We start from the raw sequence: 18,729 nt of genomic DNA, 5'->3' as shown, positions 1-18,729 counted from the left end.
ACAAGGCGGGGCAACCCCAAGGTGATGTACTTGGGCGAATAAAACCTTTTTCCAACAAATCATGCAACTGAGCTTTCATTTCTGCCAGTTCGGCTGGTGGCATCCGGTATGGTCTCTTTGAGATTGGGGCGGTACCTGGTTGCAACTCAATGGCAAACTCGATGTCTCTCTCAGGCGGCATACCCGGCAAATCGTCTGGAAACACATCCGTGTACTCGCACACTACTGGGATATCTTCCAAACAGGCTTCAGACACGGGATAGGCACAAGAAGTTTGGCACTCTCGGGGAGGTAAGTGTATAGTGGAGCTACCATACTTGGGTGAATTTATATGGATTGCCCTGGTAGGGATATCTAGGGTCACTCGGTGTCGGGTCATCCAATCCATTCCCAAGATAACATCTATTCCTTCTATCCCAAGGGTAAGCAGGTCTTCCTTAAGAAGGGTTCTCCCTAACTGGATAGGTACTTTGCGGCTCACTTGGTGTGAAGCTACCTTTCCACCCGGGGTAGAGATTATGTAGGTATCTTTGGTGTGACAGAAATCTAACCCACACTTAGCACTGATTCTAGTCCCAATGAAACTATGGGATGCTCCTGAATCAAAAAGAATAAGGACGGGTTGATCACAGATAGAAAAGGTACCCATCATCACTGGTGCGCCCTCTGGAAGTTCAACAAGGGTGGTGAAGTTCAGCCTGCCTTGTCGGACCTACACCTTTGGCTTCTTCCCCTTGTTGCCCAGTGTATTGCTTTGACTGGGTCGTTGATTCTGGTTGCGGGGGCAGTCCTTGGCGAAGTGTCCTGAGTTCCCGCAAGTGAAACAACAGTTTCCAGTGACCGGGCGCAGTGGCATCGGGAGAGCAGGGCGGGGCCCTTGCAGCTGGAAGCCGGGGAAACGAGGTGCTGCCTGCGGTGGAGGTCGAGCAACCCATCTCCCAGGCTGTGCGGGCCTTCGAGGCGCTTGTGGGGGAACCATTCTGTACTTCTGGGCAGGCGGGCTGGGTGCCGGCATTGGGGCCTTCCTCTTCATGTCGGCCTTGAGAGCCTTCATGCAATCTTCCTGGCAAATTGCCAGGTTCACCAGTTCATTGTAGGAACCCACTTTGATGGGGTTCAGCCTTTCCTTGAGCTCCAAACTCAAGCCTCTGCGGAAGCGGTCCCTCTTCTTTTCATCGGAGTCCGCATGATAGCCTGCATAGCGACACAGGTCGTTGAAAGCCTGCGCATAGTGCAGGACATCGCGGCCTCCCTAGGTGAGAGCCAGGAACTCATTGAGCTTGCGCTCCAGAAGACCCTCACGGATGTGATGGCCCCTGAACGCTGTCTTGAATTCCTCCCAGCCGACGACGTGGTCGGCCGGCTGCATGGCGTGGTAGTGTTCCCACCACAGGAGAGCAGAACCACGCAACTGCTGCGCGGCGAACCGAACCTTGTTCTCATCCGGGCAATATGCGGTGAGAAGGGAGAACTTGGACTCGATAGCGCGAATCCAGGCATCGGCGTCAAGTGGGTCCTCCGTCTTGTGAAATAGAGGAGGCTGGGTCCCCAGAAAATCCTCATAGCGAGCAACATGTGGCTGATGATGGGCCCTTCCTCCTTGGGGCTGCTGCTGCTGCCCCTGAGCGATGTGCCTCAACAGCTCGGTCTGGGCTGCCAAGATCGACTCGAGGGTGGTCGGAGGCGGAGGTGGGGGAGGCACCTCGCTGCCACTGGGAACGGAGCCGGAGCGTGTGCGATGCGCCATCTGCAATATTCACCTTTCCATCAGTTCCATAACCCCAGAAGTATTCCAAAAAATGTGGGAATGTATGTGTTAATTCGGCAAATGCAACTTTTACAACACAACACATATCCTTATCAAGGAGGTGCACATATCTTAGCTAGCAACTAGCCCGTTCCTGCAGTGTCATTTTATCCTTGCTACCAATCGGAAAGGTATTTTGATCCACGTTTTGTAGGGTCCACAAGAACCGGTGTCTCCCTGGTTGGTCTGCACACACCCTTGGGCAAGCCAAAACCTTATCCTTGGGGTCCCACTAATTCCGACCTCTGGTGCCGGGGTCGGGCGAAACAGAGCTTCTCAACACGGGGTCGGACGAGGCGGAGACCTTTCAACATGGGGTTGGACGAAACGGAGCCTTTCATCCCAGGGTCGGGCGAGGCGGAGACCTGCCGCGAGGGGTCGGGCGGGGCGGAGACCGTCCGCGAGGGGTCGGGCTCGTCCGACCTCGCGACTCGGGGTCAGTCAGCTTTGGACAGGCCCACAGGAGACGGGTGTGTGGTCACAGCACTAAAACCCACACAACTTGGCATCCACGGCGTGTCGCAAGGGTCAGAAGTAGAGTCAAGAGTGACACCAAGATCATTTCATTGCTGGTCTTATAATACAGGAGGAGTACTCAACTCAAGGCTAACCTATTACATCATTGGCCAAAAATATAGGTCGCCGAGGAAAACAATCAAAAACAAATAGAACCGCTCAACCTAGTTTGCCATAACTAGAAGTCGTCGAGGTTGCCCACGGAGGCAAAGCTAAGGACCGAAGAGTGAGCATCACCAACTGGAGGCTGCGGTGAGGCATTCTCATAGTCCATGCTCGAAAAGCCTTCGATCTCCTCAGGCTCCTCCTCCTGGGCCATTGGCTCATCCAGCTGCACCTCTAAGGCGTGGATGGCATTAAGCTCATCGTGATGCTCCTGCAAGTGCTCATTGGTGTTCGCCAGCTCCATGTTCACATCATAGAACTGGTCAGCCAAGATCTCCATATCGTGCTCCATATCCACAATCTCTTCCTCCAAACGAGTAATCTTGTCCTGCATCTCAGCAATCTGAACATCCTTCTGTACCAGCTCGAGCGACTGGTCCACCATGCCACTCTGCACGGTAGACAAGGCAACCTGGTTAGCCACTGCCATCCCAATCACCGTAGCCATCGCTCGGCTCTACAGCTCAACCATCCTGTAGAACACATTCAGGCAACGAGCTGAAACAAAAATCGTGCGTTGAGGATCCATAAGCCCGAGCAAGTCCATATGCTCCATACGATCCAACCAGTCCGGGTCCCTCATATCCCGGGTAGGGAACAACCCAATCGGGTCTAGCACGATCTCAAGAGGGTGTGCCCGGCAGAACTGGGTCAAGGTCTGCAAGGCTGCGAACTCCCAGGTGTCGTGGAGCGTGTGTCCCTCAGCCACTACCTCCAACAGCGGCCACTTTGGCTGATCCGGAGGCGGGGGTACCCGCACGTGTACGCGGCTCCGCGGAATCCCGTGGTCCTAGTACGCACGGCCCGCATAAACCGGCGGCGACTGGTACCCGAAAGAGCGCAGAGTGTCCCACAACACAGCTGGAAAACCCTCGTAGTGAAGGCACCGTGAGTAGGTGGTGCCCTCCGTACCGACTGCCACGTGCACGGGCGGCGCCATCTGTAACCAAGGGTCACGTGACAAACGGGGTTAACACTTGGAAATCAAACAGATTTCTAGCAGTTAGAGAAAAGCTCATAACTCAGCAAGTATTCCTCCAAAAATTTCTCAAATTTTACCAGCATGTTCTTTAGATAGTGGGTAACAAGTTTGGTATTCAAAGGTAGGGCTAGAACAGAACCTAACAAGGTGATAATCTCAGATTCCCATTAAGTGTACCTGCTGGAACTCTTCAGACCGAGTCAAGATAAACTGAATACATCTTCCAAACCAGAGACTTAACAAAACCAAAACTCTACCAGTAAGCCCTTCACTAAGTTCTGAAAAACTCTGCTTAAAGGACTCCTCACAGAAAAGGTCCTTAAGGTGGTCGAAACAGTAGAAACTCCGCTGGTGTGCACTTTGGGCTAACAGCCAACAGGGGGTCACCAAACTGATCACAACTCTCAACCCAAATGGTAGTACCTTGTGGCAGTTTTACTTGGGAGTTTTAACACAACTTTCTTATACAAACCTTCTGGAGTTAGCATGGTGGAAAAAGGACAGCTAGACAATCCTTAACGCGGTGCATTACTTTTTACGACGTACTCGAGTTTGGTTTTATTTCTCAATGCATGCACGTCCTAGTCGTCCTCTCAACCAAAAATAATTGCCAAAAATCTTTGGACTTACGTGGTTAGTGCCGGTGGCAACGCAACAATACGGCTCTCACTATAATAACTAGTTGAGTTACTAGGCATCGTTTCGAACGCATCGTTTGTTAGTGTACCTGCAGAAAAACACAACACAGCTTGAACCTTCCGTGCCAGCACTCACGAAAGCGTCCACAATCATTACCGTTCACTATAGAAACGACACCCATGCGTTTAACGCTGCATGGACAGCGCAACAACCGTGGAAATAGGTTCCTTTGAATAGAATCCTATAACCCTTCGCATTCTCGTGATGCGGAATCATGCACACGTGTAACAAACTTGGGCGAACAACTGTGACGATAGGCTCGTTGGAATCGAACCATACCATCCTTCGCGTGTATTAACATACGGAACCTGCGCACATATAATAGACGTGGGCGAAACAACCGTGATGATAGGCTCGTTGGAATCGAATTCCCATCACCCTTCGCATACTCGCGATGCGGATTTCGGCACACGTATGAAAGACGTGTCAAAAAGTGCTGAAAGTTAAAAGATAACCAATAACTATTAGCCACCTTAAAAACAACCCCAAAATCCCCTAGGGCTCCTCGAACTAAACTCATCCTTAGTGAACTTACGAACTTCTCGATTTCACTTCTTGCAAATTTTAGTTAGAAAAAGAGTTTTAAGGTTTGATGTTCTCCGTACTGTGCTTCCAGCTCTGATACCAGCTGTGGCGGAACCGCCCAAATTAGCCTGACTAAAATGCACTTAAGTCGCCGGACACGCGATCATGCACTTTAAGCAAGTCAACTTGGTCGACCGTTGGATTTCACCCGATAAACCACATAAACAGGATCGAGAAGTATCGCTCACGCGAAGGTGAGTAGCACAGAGATTACAACATTCCATCACGACAACAAGTTCCACATTTTATTACATCAGAGTTTTCGAAATTTAGACCGAAATTTGCAAGGTTCGAAGTCAAATAAAACTAGCGGAAGCTAAACGTCGATACATGACATCATGACGGAGCCGATCATGACATCAAAAACTCCTTCCTTCGCCGTCCGAGGAAGGATCCCACTCGACGGTCCAGCCTGGGGGAAGCTGGGTCGGCCAAGTGGTACCCGCAACCAAACTATTGACATTACCTGAAAAAGATTAGCCACAACAAGGCTGAGCAACTAGTACTCAGCAAGACTGACCCGTCGGAAAGACACGACCGAGACCTAGACATGCAAGGCTTTCTGGCTCTGGGGTTTTCTTTGCCAAAAGCGTCTAAAGTCAGTCCTTACTTTCAACATTTTAGCTCATGTTCTATGTTCTTTATCCATTCTAGATTAGCAACTTATACTAAACAAACATGGTTTCCAAGCAATTACTAAACAAGCATCAAGATTAAAATTGTCATCATGTTCCATCTTTACTCAATGCAGAATAGTGATCAAGTAGTCCCAATCTGTGAAAGGCAGACGAATCGATTCGAATTTATTAACCATGCATGGCAAACCTAATCTCACGACATCCGCGCACCACGAAGGGTCGCTTTACTCAGGGCCAACTTCCTTTGGCATGCAATGCTCCACAGTCCCGGCCTATTGCTGCACTGTGACCGCACTTGCACCCACATGATGCACCATGGGAACGACGTTCCAAGGACAGCCGGAGGGTATGCCAGGTACTAGGCTTCCCCATCCCATACTAGGTATGAGATTAGTACTTTCAAACACTTGATCACGAACGCCGACACGTTTCGACCTTAGTTCATTTTCATTTAGACAGACGGGGCAATCCACCAAGTATCGAACACAAGCGTGACCCCGTCCGTCATCCTTATAGTTGCGACAAATCTGAAACATTCAACTCCTATAACTCGCGAGTGACAGGAGATCACTCGACTTTTACCAAAACCTATTAAGCAATGCAACTACTCAGTCTTAGCAACTAGTATTCAAAAATAAGGTACTAAGTTATGCATCTAAGGTTCCGTTACAACTCGTCGAAACGTAAATGCGCAATCAAGTAATCAATAATATTGCATGAACTCAAGAGAGGAATTTATGCTCCGGGGCTTGCCTTCAGAAAAAGCTTGCGGGTCCTCGGGGTCTTGCTCCGGTTCGAGCTCTCCTTCGCAGGGATGCAGTTCCTCGGCGGGGTCTTCTTCCGGTGCTGGATGAAGCTCGTACGTTCCGTCGGTGAGATTCAACTCTACACGAAAATGCAATGCAGGGGTTAAACATTTTAGATGGTTATTTCAACACACTCATGTTTTAACACGGACACTTGTAGCAAAGCTACAGGAAAGGTGGGGGAGTTCAACTTCTGTTGGTGGAGAGCAGGGTGAGAGGGTCGGATTGGGGAAAACTTAGGGTCTGACCCTCAGGTTTAAGGAAAATCGTACCAAGGTCCTCAGACTCAACACAGAGGAATCCCCGAAAATATTTCACCGATACCTTCGGGTCAAAGAAAAAGTTACAGCCGAGCCCTCGGGCGAGGCAGAGAAAGGGTCGGCGAAACTTGGCAGGGCCGGGCGAGGCGAACGGGAAAATGTCGGGCGAGACGAAAAGAAAAGGGGTCGGGCGAACCGAAACAAAGGGTCGGGCGAAACGAAAAAGGACAGGGGTCGGGCGAAACGAAAAGGACAGGGGTCGGGCGAGACGGAAAGAAAAAGGGGTCGGGCGAAACGAAAAGGACACGGAGGTTAAGTAGCTCCTCCAGGTCTACCGGTGAAGCCTTGGGGCCGAACAGGAGTAGGCTGGGGCGGGAAGTCGTACGCGCTAACGCTTGGGCAGCGACGAGACTTCGACGGTGGTCCGGCGGCGGCGGTGCTTCTTGCGGACACCAGCAAGCTCGAGTACTGCGCGGAGGAGCGGGCGGCTGGTGTGTTGGAAGAAGCGGCTGGAGCGGACAGGGGAACTTTCTCACAAGGGTGGCGGCGAAATCGCCGGAGTGTGGGGTGGCGCAGGGGGGTGAGCTCCACGGAAGCTTAGCGGCGGCACGGGGAGAAAGCGGTGGCTCAGAGGAGAAAGCGGGGGTGCAGGTGCAGGCGGTGGCAAGGGGTGGCATTGCCGGTGAGGGGGTTCCCTTTTATAGGGCCGGGGTGGCGCGGAGGGTCGAGGCGGGGCTCCGGTGGGGAAAGGATAAGGCCGGGAGTGGCGAGTGCTCGGGCGAGACGGCCATTGGCCGACGACGCCATTGGGCAGAGGAGGCGGAGCTTCGGGTGGTCTTCGGCGGCGATTGGCCTTGGGCGGCGCGCGTCTGGGGCTTCCGGTCTGTCGGGCGGGCGAGGCGAAAGGGCTACCGTGGGGGTTGGGCGAGCGGGCGGAGGCGCGGGACGTCGGGGGCGTCTCAGCTTTCTCGGCGAACGGGCGGAACAGGGTTGGCGGAGCAGAGCCGTGGCAGGTGGAAGGCGACCTGCGCGCGGCCGGCGATTGGCTAGCCCTGCGCTCGCTCCGTCCTGTCGCGGGCGCGGGTTGGGCGCCGTGGCTCTCGTCCTGTCACTGTCGCGCTGGTGATAGGGCGCCGGCGAGCTGCCGGTGGCCGGCGGCCACGCAGCGCGCGGGCGTCGAGGCTCCCTTCGGGCAGCAAGCCCGACCAGCTTTGGAGCGATCCTTCTCCGAATCTTTCAACACAACTCCCGAAACTCCCTTAAACTAACTTGTTCAACTCTTGTCGTTCTTCAAACTTTGTTTAAGGTGTCGGTTTTGATTGTGAGAGGATTCGAAGATATTTTACGCCAAAGTTAGCCAAAAATCTGGAATTCCAGACTTAGGATTTAAGGCATCCGGGGTGAGTTGACTGGTTTACCTCACTTTGACTGGGATTTTGAACAAGTTCGGATCCGATTTGGATCTGGGTCAGTGTAACAAAGTTGGAACACTCTCGAGGTACTACAACTTCTATTAAGGCTCTGACTCGAGTTTAGATAGGAAAACGGGAGATGAAAGCTTGCAAAGATGGAGGAAAACTCGAATTCCAGGACTTAAGAGATTTTCAAGGTCCCTTAGGAAAGCCGGCTTTGGTTGCTGTTTTTGACTTCCTTTCACTCCGAAATGGTCAAAGTGCCTTTAACAAAAGTTGTTGGAATTTAAAAGTGTTACAACTCTTATTTGGGCAGAAACTTAAGTTTGTATATAGAATTTCAAGCTTTAAATCAAACTCCAAAAGGAGCTTCTTAGGTTTATAAAGGTCATTTCACTTCTTAAATTAAGGATTTATCACTGGTTTAGAGTTAAAAGCACTTAATTTAGGTAGGGAGGAAATCTGATTTGCCCCTCGCCCTGTGTCAAGCTCTCCCAATTCAATTTCATGAGCAATTTCCTCTGCTTGTTTTGCTAGCAACTCATCATTGCGCTTAGGAGAAGCACTAACAACATTTATGATGAAATTTGCATGCTGAAAAAATTGTGAACCTCATGTACCTCCCTTGATGCTGCTACGAGGGCCAACTGAAGCTGATGAGCCATGCAATGAATATAATATGCATATAGGCACTCATTGAGAATTAAAGCTTTCAATCCATTCCACTCCCCTCTCATGTTACTGGCTCCATCGTAACCTTGACCTCTTATATCTTGTGTGCTTAGGCCATTAGCTGAGAGGACAGCACAAATTGACTCTTTAAGTGTTAAAGCTGTAGTATCACTAACATGGATTAGATCAAGGAAACGCTCCTTTATAAGGCCTTCCTTGTTGACAAATCGGAGGACTATCGCCATTTGCTCTTTTTTGGACTCATCTCGAGCCTCATCAACCATTATTTGATGTTGCCAATTTCTTCTCTAATTGATTTCTGCACTTTTCGAGCAAGTATGCTTAGAATTTCCTTTTGGACATCAGGTGAAGTTTATTTTGCATTTTTGGAAGCATTTTCCAACACAACCTCATTAACCTTCGTATTATAGGAAGCCAAAAGCTTGACCATTTCAAGAAAATTACCTCTGTTTAATGAATCTGGAGATTCATCATGGCCTCTAAAGGGACAACCTTGGAATGTCAACCACCTATAAGTACATAAAGAAAGCAAGTTAAATTTAAATACTGCAGAAAGAAATGAGAAATTGATCTTATTACCTAATGCAATCAATTGTAGTTGCAAGCCTCTGTCTCCCTTTTGCAACCATTATTTCTTTTTGCTTAACAATCACATTGTCAATTTGAGCCATTGTGTTCTTAAGACTATTAAAACACCGAACAGAATAATTGTAGGCTGAGCCGGCATCTCCCATGTGTTTTAGAAAAGAACATTCATTTCCACAATTAATTTTCTTCTAGTTCTGAAACCCCTTTACTATGAATGTATCTCATCCAACTTTTCCAATTGGCTTCTTGGAAAATAAAAAAACATGGCAGACAGTAAGCACGATCTGTACGAGGTGAATATTCTAGCCAAGTAAATTGCTTGAACCAGTTACTCTGAAATCGACGACGATGAGCTAATTCACTGAGTGGGTAATCTGCCAACACAGGTTGATATGGACCCTCTGAAATATAAAATCTCCGAGCTTCATCTTGTTGATCAGCTGACAATTCCAATATTTGAACACGTTTACCAGGGTCTCTCTCAAATCTAGTAGCAACAACAGGTGGATGCTCAGCAACCTCGGCTTCGATTGGTTCAGCGGTAGTAGCAACATTACTCTGATTATTAGGATTTTGTAAATGATCATTATGAGTTTCCCCTTCCAGATTAGGAGCACTCGAACCAATAGGCTTAAAAAACTATCGATGGTCTTTGTCTTCTTCATATTGATTATATCTGTACACGTATCATGGAATAAATAAACAAAAAATCCCAAAATCTATAGCCTAAAAAAATTGTGAGAGGAGAAAACAAGGTGAATTAGCAAACGAAACAGACAAATAGTACTTGATGCTACTACCTGCTATGCGTCTGGGCACTTGATGGCTTTTCCTTGGTCGATTGTGTCAGGCGTCAGGGCACTTGATGGCTTTTCCTTGGCCGGTTGTCTCTTGATGCTTGATGCCTCGATTCCTTATCTTTTTGACCAGCGGCGGCGGCAGGAAAAGAATACACGAACGCACGAACAGAGGGGGCGGCGACTGGGACTCGCGCCTGGCATCTAGCTTCTGCCGCGAAAGGAGACCTAATTTTTTTAATTGGGCCAACTGCAACACCCAACCAGCCAGGCCCAGACCAGGCGGGTGACACCGTGACGCCAGGGGGTGCCAGGCAGCCTGAGCCTATACCGATAGGCAGTGATGCCCGACAGAGTCAGGGGGTGCCAGGCCCCCCCTGCTCCCCTCCCTCCGCCACTGGATGGAACCTCATACAACATGGTGAAGTAGCTCCTCGATCTGGCAGTTCTTCATCCTTGCACAACATAGGAGTCCCCCACAATGCTCACCATGTTGTTGCTTGGTGAGAACAGAGTTTGGGATGACGGGTCGACGTACGTTGAAGTCTGAGGTAGTGCAAATGAAGGACGTTCACCATGCTGTCTCAGTACATAAGAGAGTACAATAGAGATGAAAGAAGCTTTGGCCTTTGGCTGAGGCACTCGAGGTGAGTGGTGTACTCGGTGCCACTAGCGGCCCGTGCACCGCCGCTATCCATAATGGGTCACCATGCATGTAGGTGAGCGCGACAAAACAAAGCACAGAGAGAGAGTCCGAAGGGTCAAAAGAGAGTGCTTGGCATAACAATTCTCTACAAGAGATGTGAATGTGGAAAGTAAAGTAGTGTGGAATGCAAATGGCAAAGAATGCAATTTTTAGCTAAACAACTTTTGAAGTATAAAAAAGCTCACCTTTTCCTTTAATTCTCATTGGAGTCTCTCTCTCAAGAGAGCTCTTACAATGATTGAGGTCATGATCGGGTAACTTCATAGGTAGCTCATAGTTCAACATGCAATAAGAATGGATTTATCTGGCATTTTTCTAGAACACAACTGATGTAAGAGAATCACCCTATTGTTGGTTTCTGGAAGTGCTACACGAATTGTGTTCGCAATGGAAGACTTGAACTTGCGATACAAGCCAAACGACATGGTGAGGTTTGTTTTCCAAATCAGATGATTCCATGCGGTGTCATCCTACAAACTAAACACATTGTAAGTCCTTTAGCACACCCATTTGATATTTATATGAGGTGTGTGATACTTTGATTCACCCAAGTGCTAAGTTGATTATCTTACATTATCTATGATACTATATCTTTGAATACTAGCAAAATGTGTTAGTATATCTTTGGACATGTTTTCATTCAACCACTAGCATCATGTTTTTAACTCGTACACCAACATCGATCAGACACACATGTGCATGTTATATTTGACAAGTCATTATTAACCCAACTCTGGTAAGGTGCTCTATGCTTGTTACCTTTGCTTGCCTTTGCCCTTACGAAATACCTTATTCTCATATAGTGTTGTAGGATTTTAGGCGCAAATATACACTTAAATAGGAACGAGCAAAAACCTTTTTTGGCCTAAGTATATTCTTTCATAGTCACTACTTAGCAAGAAGGTAAGATGCTTTTCTAGTGAGTTCCATAACGCCATTCATACCTACTTATTGACACTTTTTCATGATTATAAATGAATGTACGTACTAGTTTTTTCCTTCTATAAATACATATAGCAATTCTAGAAGAGGTATAAACATGGAAAATAAAATAGCGTGGAATGTAAATAGGTAGACAATGCAAATACTTGGCTAGAAAACTTTTCCTAAAGCATAAAAAAGGTTACACTTTCCTGTAGTGCTTGTTGGAGCCTCTCTCAAGACTTAAGGGAGCCCTTACAATGGTTGAGCTCCTAGTCGAGTAATTTCATAGATAGCTAATGCAATGAGAATGGATTCTTCAACGAATGAACCGATATGAGAGAATCACCCTGTTTGTTGCCTTGTGAAAGTGCTCCATGAAATATGTTCATGAAGGAAAACTTGAACTCACGATGGAAGCAAAAAAAAATATGGTGAGATTTGTTTTCTGAATTGGATGATTCCATGCGGTGTCATCCTACAAACTAAACACATTATAAGTTTTTTGACACATCCATTTTCTACTACTAAAAGGAGGGAGGGAAGATTGTGCACTATCCAAAGATTATCAATACAAGATGTTTGATATTTTGATCATACAAGTGCTAAGTTCATTATCTTACATCTAAGAGACTATATCTTTAAATACTAGCAAAATGTATTAGTACCATTAGATATGTTTTCATTTATCCACTAAAATCATATTTTTAGCTTTTACACTCGCACTCATCATACATACATAAACGCACACGTCTAAGTACACAATAGACCTATAAACTATACACATGCAATATGCCTTTCAGTTAGATAAAAAAGTGGCACGGGGCTTTGCAAGCAATAGATCTATAAACTATACAATGCTATTTAACTCGTATTCATACCCCTCTCCCAAAGGGTCAAAAATTTTGTCAGGAAGTGTTGACAGAAAACTGAAATTCTTTGTTGTATATAAACATTTTTTTAGATCAAAGATTGATTCAACTAGAAGATGGTTCAATTCAATTCATGTTGGGGGTAGTCTTGGGGCAGGTTTTTAAATACTATATATAATCCTGGTGACTGGTATCATCTTCCAAATGGTTAATTTTTTTGTTCACAAATCTTTACATATGTGATATACTAGCATAATGCCCATGCGTTGCTACGGTGAGTTGTTATGTGTGAAATTAGAGGACTAAATTACCTACACAGAATAGATAGGTCATAATCTCAGAAAACAAAGATAGGTCATAGCTAGGAATACAAGACCAGAATGGCAAAGACTTTACATTATAGTGGCACGCAAGAGGTGAGATCCGAGGATAAGTAATATTGCTCACATAAATCATTGAACATGTCAAAGTCCTTTATAGTGCAAGAGCTCAACGAAATCAAAGAGACTTTATTTATTTAAAAATGGAGGGAGCATTTAGCAATAACAATATGAGCTTTCTTTTCAGGAGTTAAACTAACCCTGTGTGCAAACTAACCATGAACGGCTAGTGATATGTGCTACGGTTATATAGAAAATGGCAATGGGTGAAGCATATATGATTTTTGTACAGATGGAAATAAAGCAAAGGGAAAATAAGATATTATTGAAGATTGATTCAAACCTAAATTGGATGGTAGTATGGACAAACCCTCATCATGATGATGGAGATACATATAGGGAAGACATAAAATTCTGAAGATTTTTGGAATGATGATGACATTACACGTGCGATTTTGTTGGATCATTTTCATGTACATGGCTCGTATTGACATGGTCTACAAGTACTGCTACAAAGATAGGTTTAAGTAATGTATTGATTTTACTAATATCACAAAGCTGGTTGGCAACTATTTATTTTTTTTCTTTTTTTCATTGCTTTCGGCCCACTAAATTTAGCCCCTTTTTTTTTCAAACGGTGGGAGAGAAATAGTGAATATAAAGGGTTCAAACTCTAGACAACCAACTTGGGAGTTTAGTATACTACCATTGTAATATCACATGGTTTGTGGTTGTTATTAATTGAGGATCTATTTAAATGAGATAACTAATTTCTATAAATATTTATTCCATATAAATATTAATGTGTAAAAATATTTTTTATTTATCTTTTTTTATTTTTCTCTTTTTGAATAAACTAACTTTTTCCTAAATTTTCTTTTGCCTTTTCTTTTCTTATTTATTTATTTAATTTTAACCTTTTTTATTTCTTTTCATTTCCTTATATTTGAAATTATTTCATTTTTTACTTTATTATATCTTATTGTACTTTTATCATATTTTTTATCTTCATCTCTTTTATATCTTATTTTTTTCATTTGTCATCTCTTTTATATATTATTTTATTTTATTTCTTTATAATTCTTAATTTATTGTATTTTCCTTTAATTCTATATTTTTCTCATTTATTTTATTTATTTTTATTTTTATTTGTATATTTTACTTATTCTATGAGCATAAAATTACTTTTTTGCAACGTGGATATATCTGTTCTCCATTGTTCGTGTGTGTATGCATTCATGCTTATAGAATTACTTGTTCATGATGTTATAATATTTGTTCTCTTTATATATTAAATTGTTTGATAGTAAGAATAATTTTTTCGCAATGTTATAATATTTGTTCGTGATGTTAGATTATTTATTTTTTTTATAAACTAAATTATTTGTACGTAATTATAATTTCTTCTCGCGTGGATTCATATTTTTTGGACTGATTTGTTTGTGATACTAAATTATTTGTTTGATTTTGTAGACTAAGGTGTTCAGTGATATGGATTTATTTGTTCGCAATGTTCAATTTTTATTTTTGTCCGATATAATCAAATGTTTGTGATGCTCAATCTTTTTATTCGTCTTTAATCATTTTTTGTTCCTCATGTTCAATCCTTTGTTCTCATAGTGTCATTTCAATACTTTTGTCCTCCTGTTCAATCTAGGTCCCCAGACTTTCTATCTTTTTGTTCGTCTTTAATCTTTTGGCATGGAGTAAAATTTATTTTAGGAGTTTGGGGACCTAGATGACACTCCCTGCCAGGTTCGAGGTGCAGCCATGCATTTTACTCCAGGTTTCATCGACTTGTATAGCAAAAGGATGTGATATGATGACAGTGGATTGTTGTGAATTAAGAGTCCTTGAACAATTGTTGCAGGATCCAACCAGCAAGGACCACTTGCCTATATGATGCAGTTTATGGTGTGTTGGGTGTAAGATGGCTGTCAGAAATTTAAAAAATTATGTTATTTCAGATTGCTGGAAACAAATTTACCTGCACCTGGCTGTATATCAGTGCTTTGCAGCATCCTATTAGCTCAATTTCTTTCTATTCCTTTTGATTTGCATTTAGGGTGAGACCAATATAACGCCATTATGACTCTATGAGGCACTGCACAATTTTTCTTGCATCCGCATTACATGCATGGATCTGCTACTAGGTGGGATTTTGATTTTGTTGTCAAGCCCATGTCACCACCGGTCCTTTGATTACCCTTCGTCGCAGCCACGCCATTGTGGAGAACGACAAGAGCCGATCACGGACGGCTCATGTTCTCATATATGTGATGGACCTAATTAATCATTTTCCTTTCTGTTGATCTCCGGTTTGCCCTTGTTTAAGTTTGGTAATTAGGTCTGCGTTGTGTTACATGATTTTTCAGTCAGTGCACAGTGCGGGTATAGTTGATGGTGGCCAAATTTCAGAATATGATGTACTAGAAAGTAGTACAAGATTTTACCTTTCCACAAAGTATTCAAACTCTTTAAGTTTTGGTGAGCATATCAGGAAATATTGAATTTGAAGTCGGAGTGTTTGCAGAGTAGAGGGGATTCTGTGTGATTACTTTGTGGCTTATGTTTGCCGTAGGAGATGCTAGAAATATGAATTTATCATAAGGATGATGGATGTACTTGGGTATTGTAGCTTGCTCTAAATCACGTATGCACCAGCTTATGGTTCTTAATTGCTCCCTTTTACTTGTAGGCTAATATAGATCTAGGAAAGAGTTTACAATCATTGTGAAAGGAATTCTCGATCAGAACAAGTAAATCTAAGCATTCTCGATCCGTTCTTGGCCCGGACGCCCGGCTGGCCCTCCGCGCGCCTCCCTCTCTGCTGCCTCGGATGCACCGGCCAGCCCCGCTGCCATGTCGTCCTCAGCCTTCTCAAACACGGCGGACGGCACTATCCCTACCCAACCCCGGGGCTGTGGTACGCCTGCCGGCAGAGGACGTGCGCCACCTGGTTCCCCTCCCGATACACGTGCCTGACGTCGCGGCCGGCAAAGCATCGCAGCAGCCAATGGAGCTCCTCCTGCATCGCGATGGGGATCCGCGTCTGCGTCTCTTCGCCGCGCAGCAGCTGCACCAGCACGAGATCGTCCCCCTCGGCCACCACCCGCCGCAGGCCCAGCCCGAGCGCGAGGCGCAGCCCGCGGATCATGGCGCGCGCCTCGACGATGCCGACCGTCGAGTGCTCCGTCCGCTCGGCGAAGGCGAGCACGACGGCCGCCGCTGTCGCGGATCGCGCCGCCGATGCTGGCCCGCCCTGAGCCGTCGTGGTAGACGGAACCATCGAAGTTCATCTTGAACCAGCCAGGAGGCGGCGGCGTCCACTGCACCATGAGGACGCTGGACGGCTGGAACGGTCGAACCGACGGCGACAGCAGCGGCGCGTGGTGGCACGGGCGCGGCAAGAATGGCGCCGCCGCGGGGAGGAGGGAGGTGGCCATGGCGCGGCTAGGAATTCCTTTCGCTGCTTTGGGGTGAGCATTCTATCGCGACGTTTTATGGACGAGGTGCTCCGGCCTCCGGAACGGAGTTCGCAGCCCAGTCGGAATCGGAAGTGCCAGCTAGCGTTAGGATTCCGAGTCCGACATCACCTGAATTAAAGCCGTCTGTGTGTATAATACTAATAGCGTTGGTCTACTGCATTGACCTGGACGAGTCGAGTATCCAGCGAGAATAACCGACGACGACGACGACGTATATTATATACAGCAGCCTGGCTCCGATGTTCCCGTGGCGCCGGGCGGCCGCGTGCCTCCTGTTGGTGCTGCTGCTTGGCACCCTCTCGTGCCACCACGTATCCACCGCACGGCCCGCACCGGCGGCCGCCGCGGCGGGGCTGCACCGGCACCCGCACGGCGCGGCGTGGCGCTCGTCGAAGCACCCGCGGGACGCCGGGCGGGGCAGCCGCGTCGCGGGCCTCGCCGAGCTGAAGAGCAACCTGGCGAGGTTCGGGTACATGGATCCCAGTGCGGGGCCGCACGACGACGCGTTCGACGGCCGCACGGAGGCCGCCGTGAAGCGGTACCAGTCCAGGCTCGGCCTGCCGGTCACCGGCCGGCTCGACGCCGCCACGCTCGGCCGGATCACCTCGCCGCGCTGCGGCGTCGGCGACGGCCGCGTGTCCGTGCCCATGTCGGACTCGAAGACCAGCCGGTTCACGTTCCTCGACGGCGAGCCGCGGTGGACGGGGCCGCCGGGCCATCTGGTGCTGACGTACTCCATCTCGCCGACGGCCGTCGGCTACCTGCCGCCCGAGGCCGTGCGCGCCGCGTTCCGGAGCGCGTTCGCGCGGTGGGCGGAGGTCATCCCCGTGGAGTTCGTCGAGACCGACGTCTACTACAACCGCCAGGCCGACATCAGGGTGAGCTTCTTCGAGGGCGACCACGGGGACGGCGCGCCGTTCGACGGGGAGGAAGGCGTCGTCGCCCATGCCTACGGCCCCATGGACGGACGAGTCCACTTCGACGCGGCGGAGCGTTGGACGGTGGACGTGGGCAGTGAAGCGGCGGGCTCGTCGACCATGGACCTGGAGTCCGTGGCGACGCACGAGATCGGGCACATCCTCGGGCTCGGGCACTCGTCGTCGCCGGAGGCGGTCATGTACCCGTACATCGACGCCGGCGAAAGGAAGGTGGAGCTCAGCGTGGATGACATCGATGGTGTCCAGCTGCTGTACGGGTCCAACCCACTGTTCAGCAGGCACGAGCAACACGCCCCCGCACCGCCGCGGAGGAGCGACCCCTCTCCTTCTCCCTCTGCGTCGTCGCCGGGGAGAGGAAGCAGGCTTGCTGGTTCAGTTAGCTTTGTTGGCGTAGTCTTAGTCATGCTAGTGACACACATGTAAAAATAAAATATACATCTTTTAGGTAGCGAAAGTGTATAATTAAGAAACAGAGTGCATGCCTTGTTAGTTAGCGCGATTCTCTAGAGAGGGGAAAGCCTCTTCAAGCTGGTTTTGTGTTTCACACTTCCTATAATTTTTTTTTGCTGATCTCATTATAATTTTTTTGTTTGTCAAGGAGGAATAGCTATTTGGAACCCATGATGCAGTGGTCACGAGTCACACTTTCTTCTCATTTCAAAAGTGGCATGCAACCATGCAAGCTGAATTATATGGGTCGTTGCTGACGGAGCGGAAGCATGATCCATCGAGCAATTTATAGTTCCAGAGCAGGTGATATATTGAAATGAGTAATTAAGGTGAAAAATTAAGTTTCTCATAGACAAAAAATATGTGCCAATTAAGCTATGGACAAATTTGCTTCAATAGAAGACTTATCCCATCACCTCAACTTCGAATTCGCCTAAATCAGGATGTTTATTCGTCACCATGTATTTTGCCCCAACAGTGGTATGAAGTGTTCCTCGTTATTTTTGTTAGCAGATGTTTAGGCATCATCATCATATACCGCCCCAGCAGTACGAAGCGTTATTTTGAAAGCTTTTTGTACATCTCGTGTTAGATGCTACTCCCTCCGTTCCAAATTATAAGTCATTCCAACTTTCTTGGAGAGTCAAAGCATCTCAAGTTTGACCAAATTTATACAATAAAGTGCTAACATTCATGATATCAAATAGGTACCATTGGTTTCTTCATTAAATATATTTTCATAGTATATCTATTCGGTGCCATAAACTTTTGTAATTTTCTTTATAATTTTGGTCAAACATAAAAATATTTGACTCTCCAAGAAAGTTAGAATGACTTATAATTTGGAACGGAGGGAGTATGTAAACTCGGCATGAACACGACTGCATGATTGTGTTATCAGCAGTATCTCGATGCTTCAGCTCCATGAAAACCTCCTAAGCCTACGTAGCACGTACTGTTATTGAGGCTAGAATCAGTAGAATGCAGTATCTGCTGTACTGCTTCCAGCAAGCATCAGCATTCATA

General features: G+C 46.8%; 1 protein-coding gene and 1 pseudogene across 1 annotated transcript; one reads left to right on the top strand and one right to left on the bottom strand.

The window, feature by feature from the left end:
- Window positions 1–15,732: 15,732 nt before the first annotated feature.
- Window positions 15,733–16,345, bottom strand: LOC140222154 (uncharacterized; annotated as a pseudogene).
- Window positions 16,346–16,554: 209 nt separating this feature from the next.
- LOC117849052 (metalloendoproteinase 1-MMP) lies at window positions 16,555–17,676 on the top strand. The gene has a single exon (XM_034730655.1). The coding sequence runs from the start codon at window positions 16,555–16,557 to the stop codon at window positions 17,674–17,676; it is 1,122 nt and encodes a 373-aa protein (XP_034586546.1).
- The last annotated feature ends 1,053 nt before the right edge of the window (window positions 17,677–18,729 follow it).

Source organism: Setaria viridis, chromosome 3 (assembly GCF_005286985.2).
Source record: "Setaria viridis chromosome 3, Setaria_viridis_v4.0, whole genome shotgun sequence".
NCBI classification, from domain to species: Eukaryota; Viridiplantae; Streptophyta; class Magnoliopsida; order Poales; family Poaceae; genus Setaria; species Setaria viridis.
The sequence above is the reverse complement of the archived record's forward strand: the minus strand, read 5'-3'. Positions and strand labels throughout refer to the sequence as shown.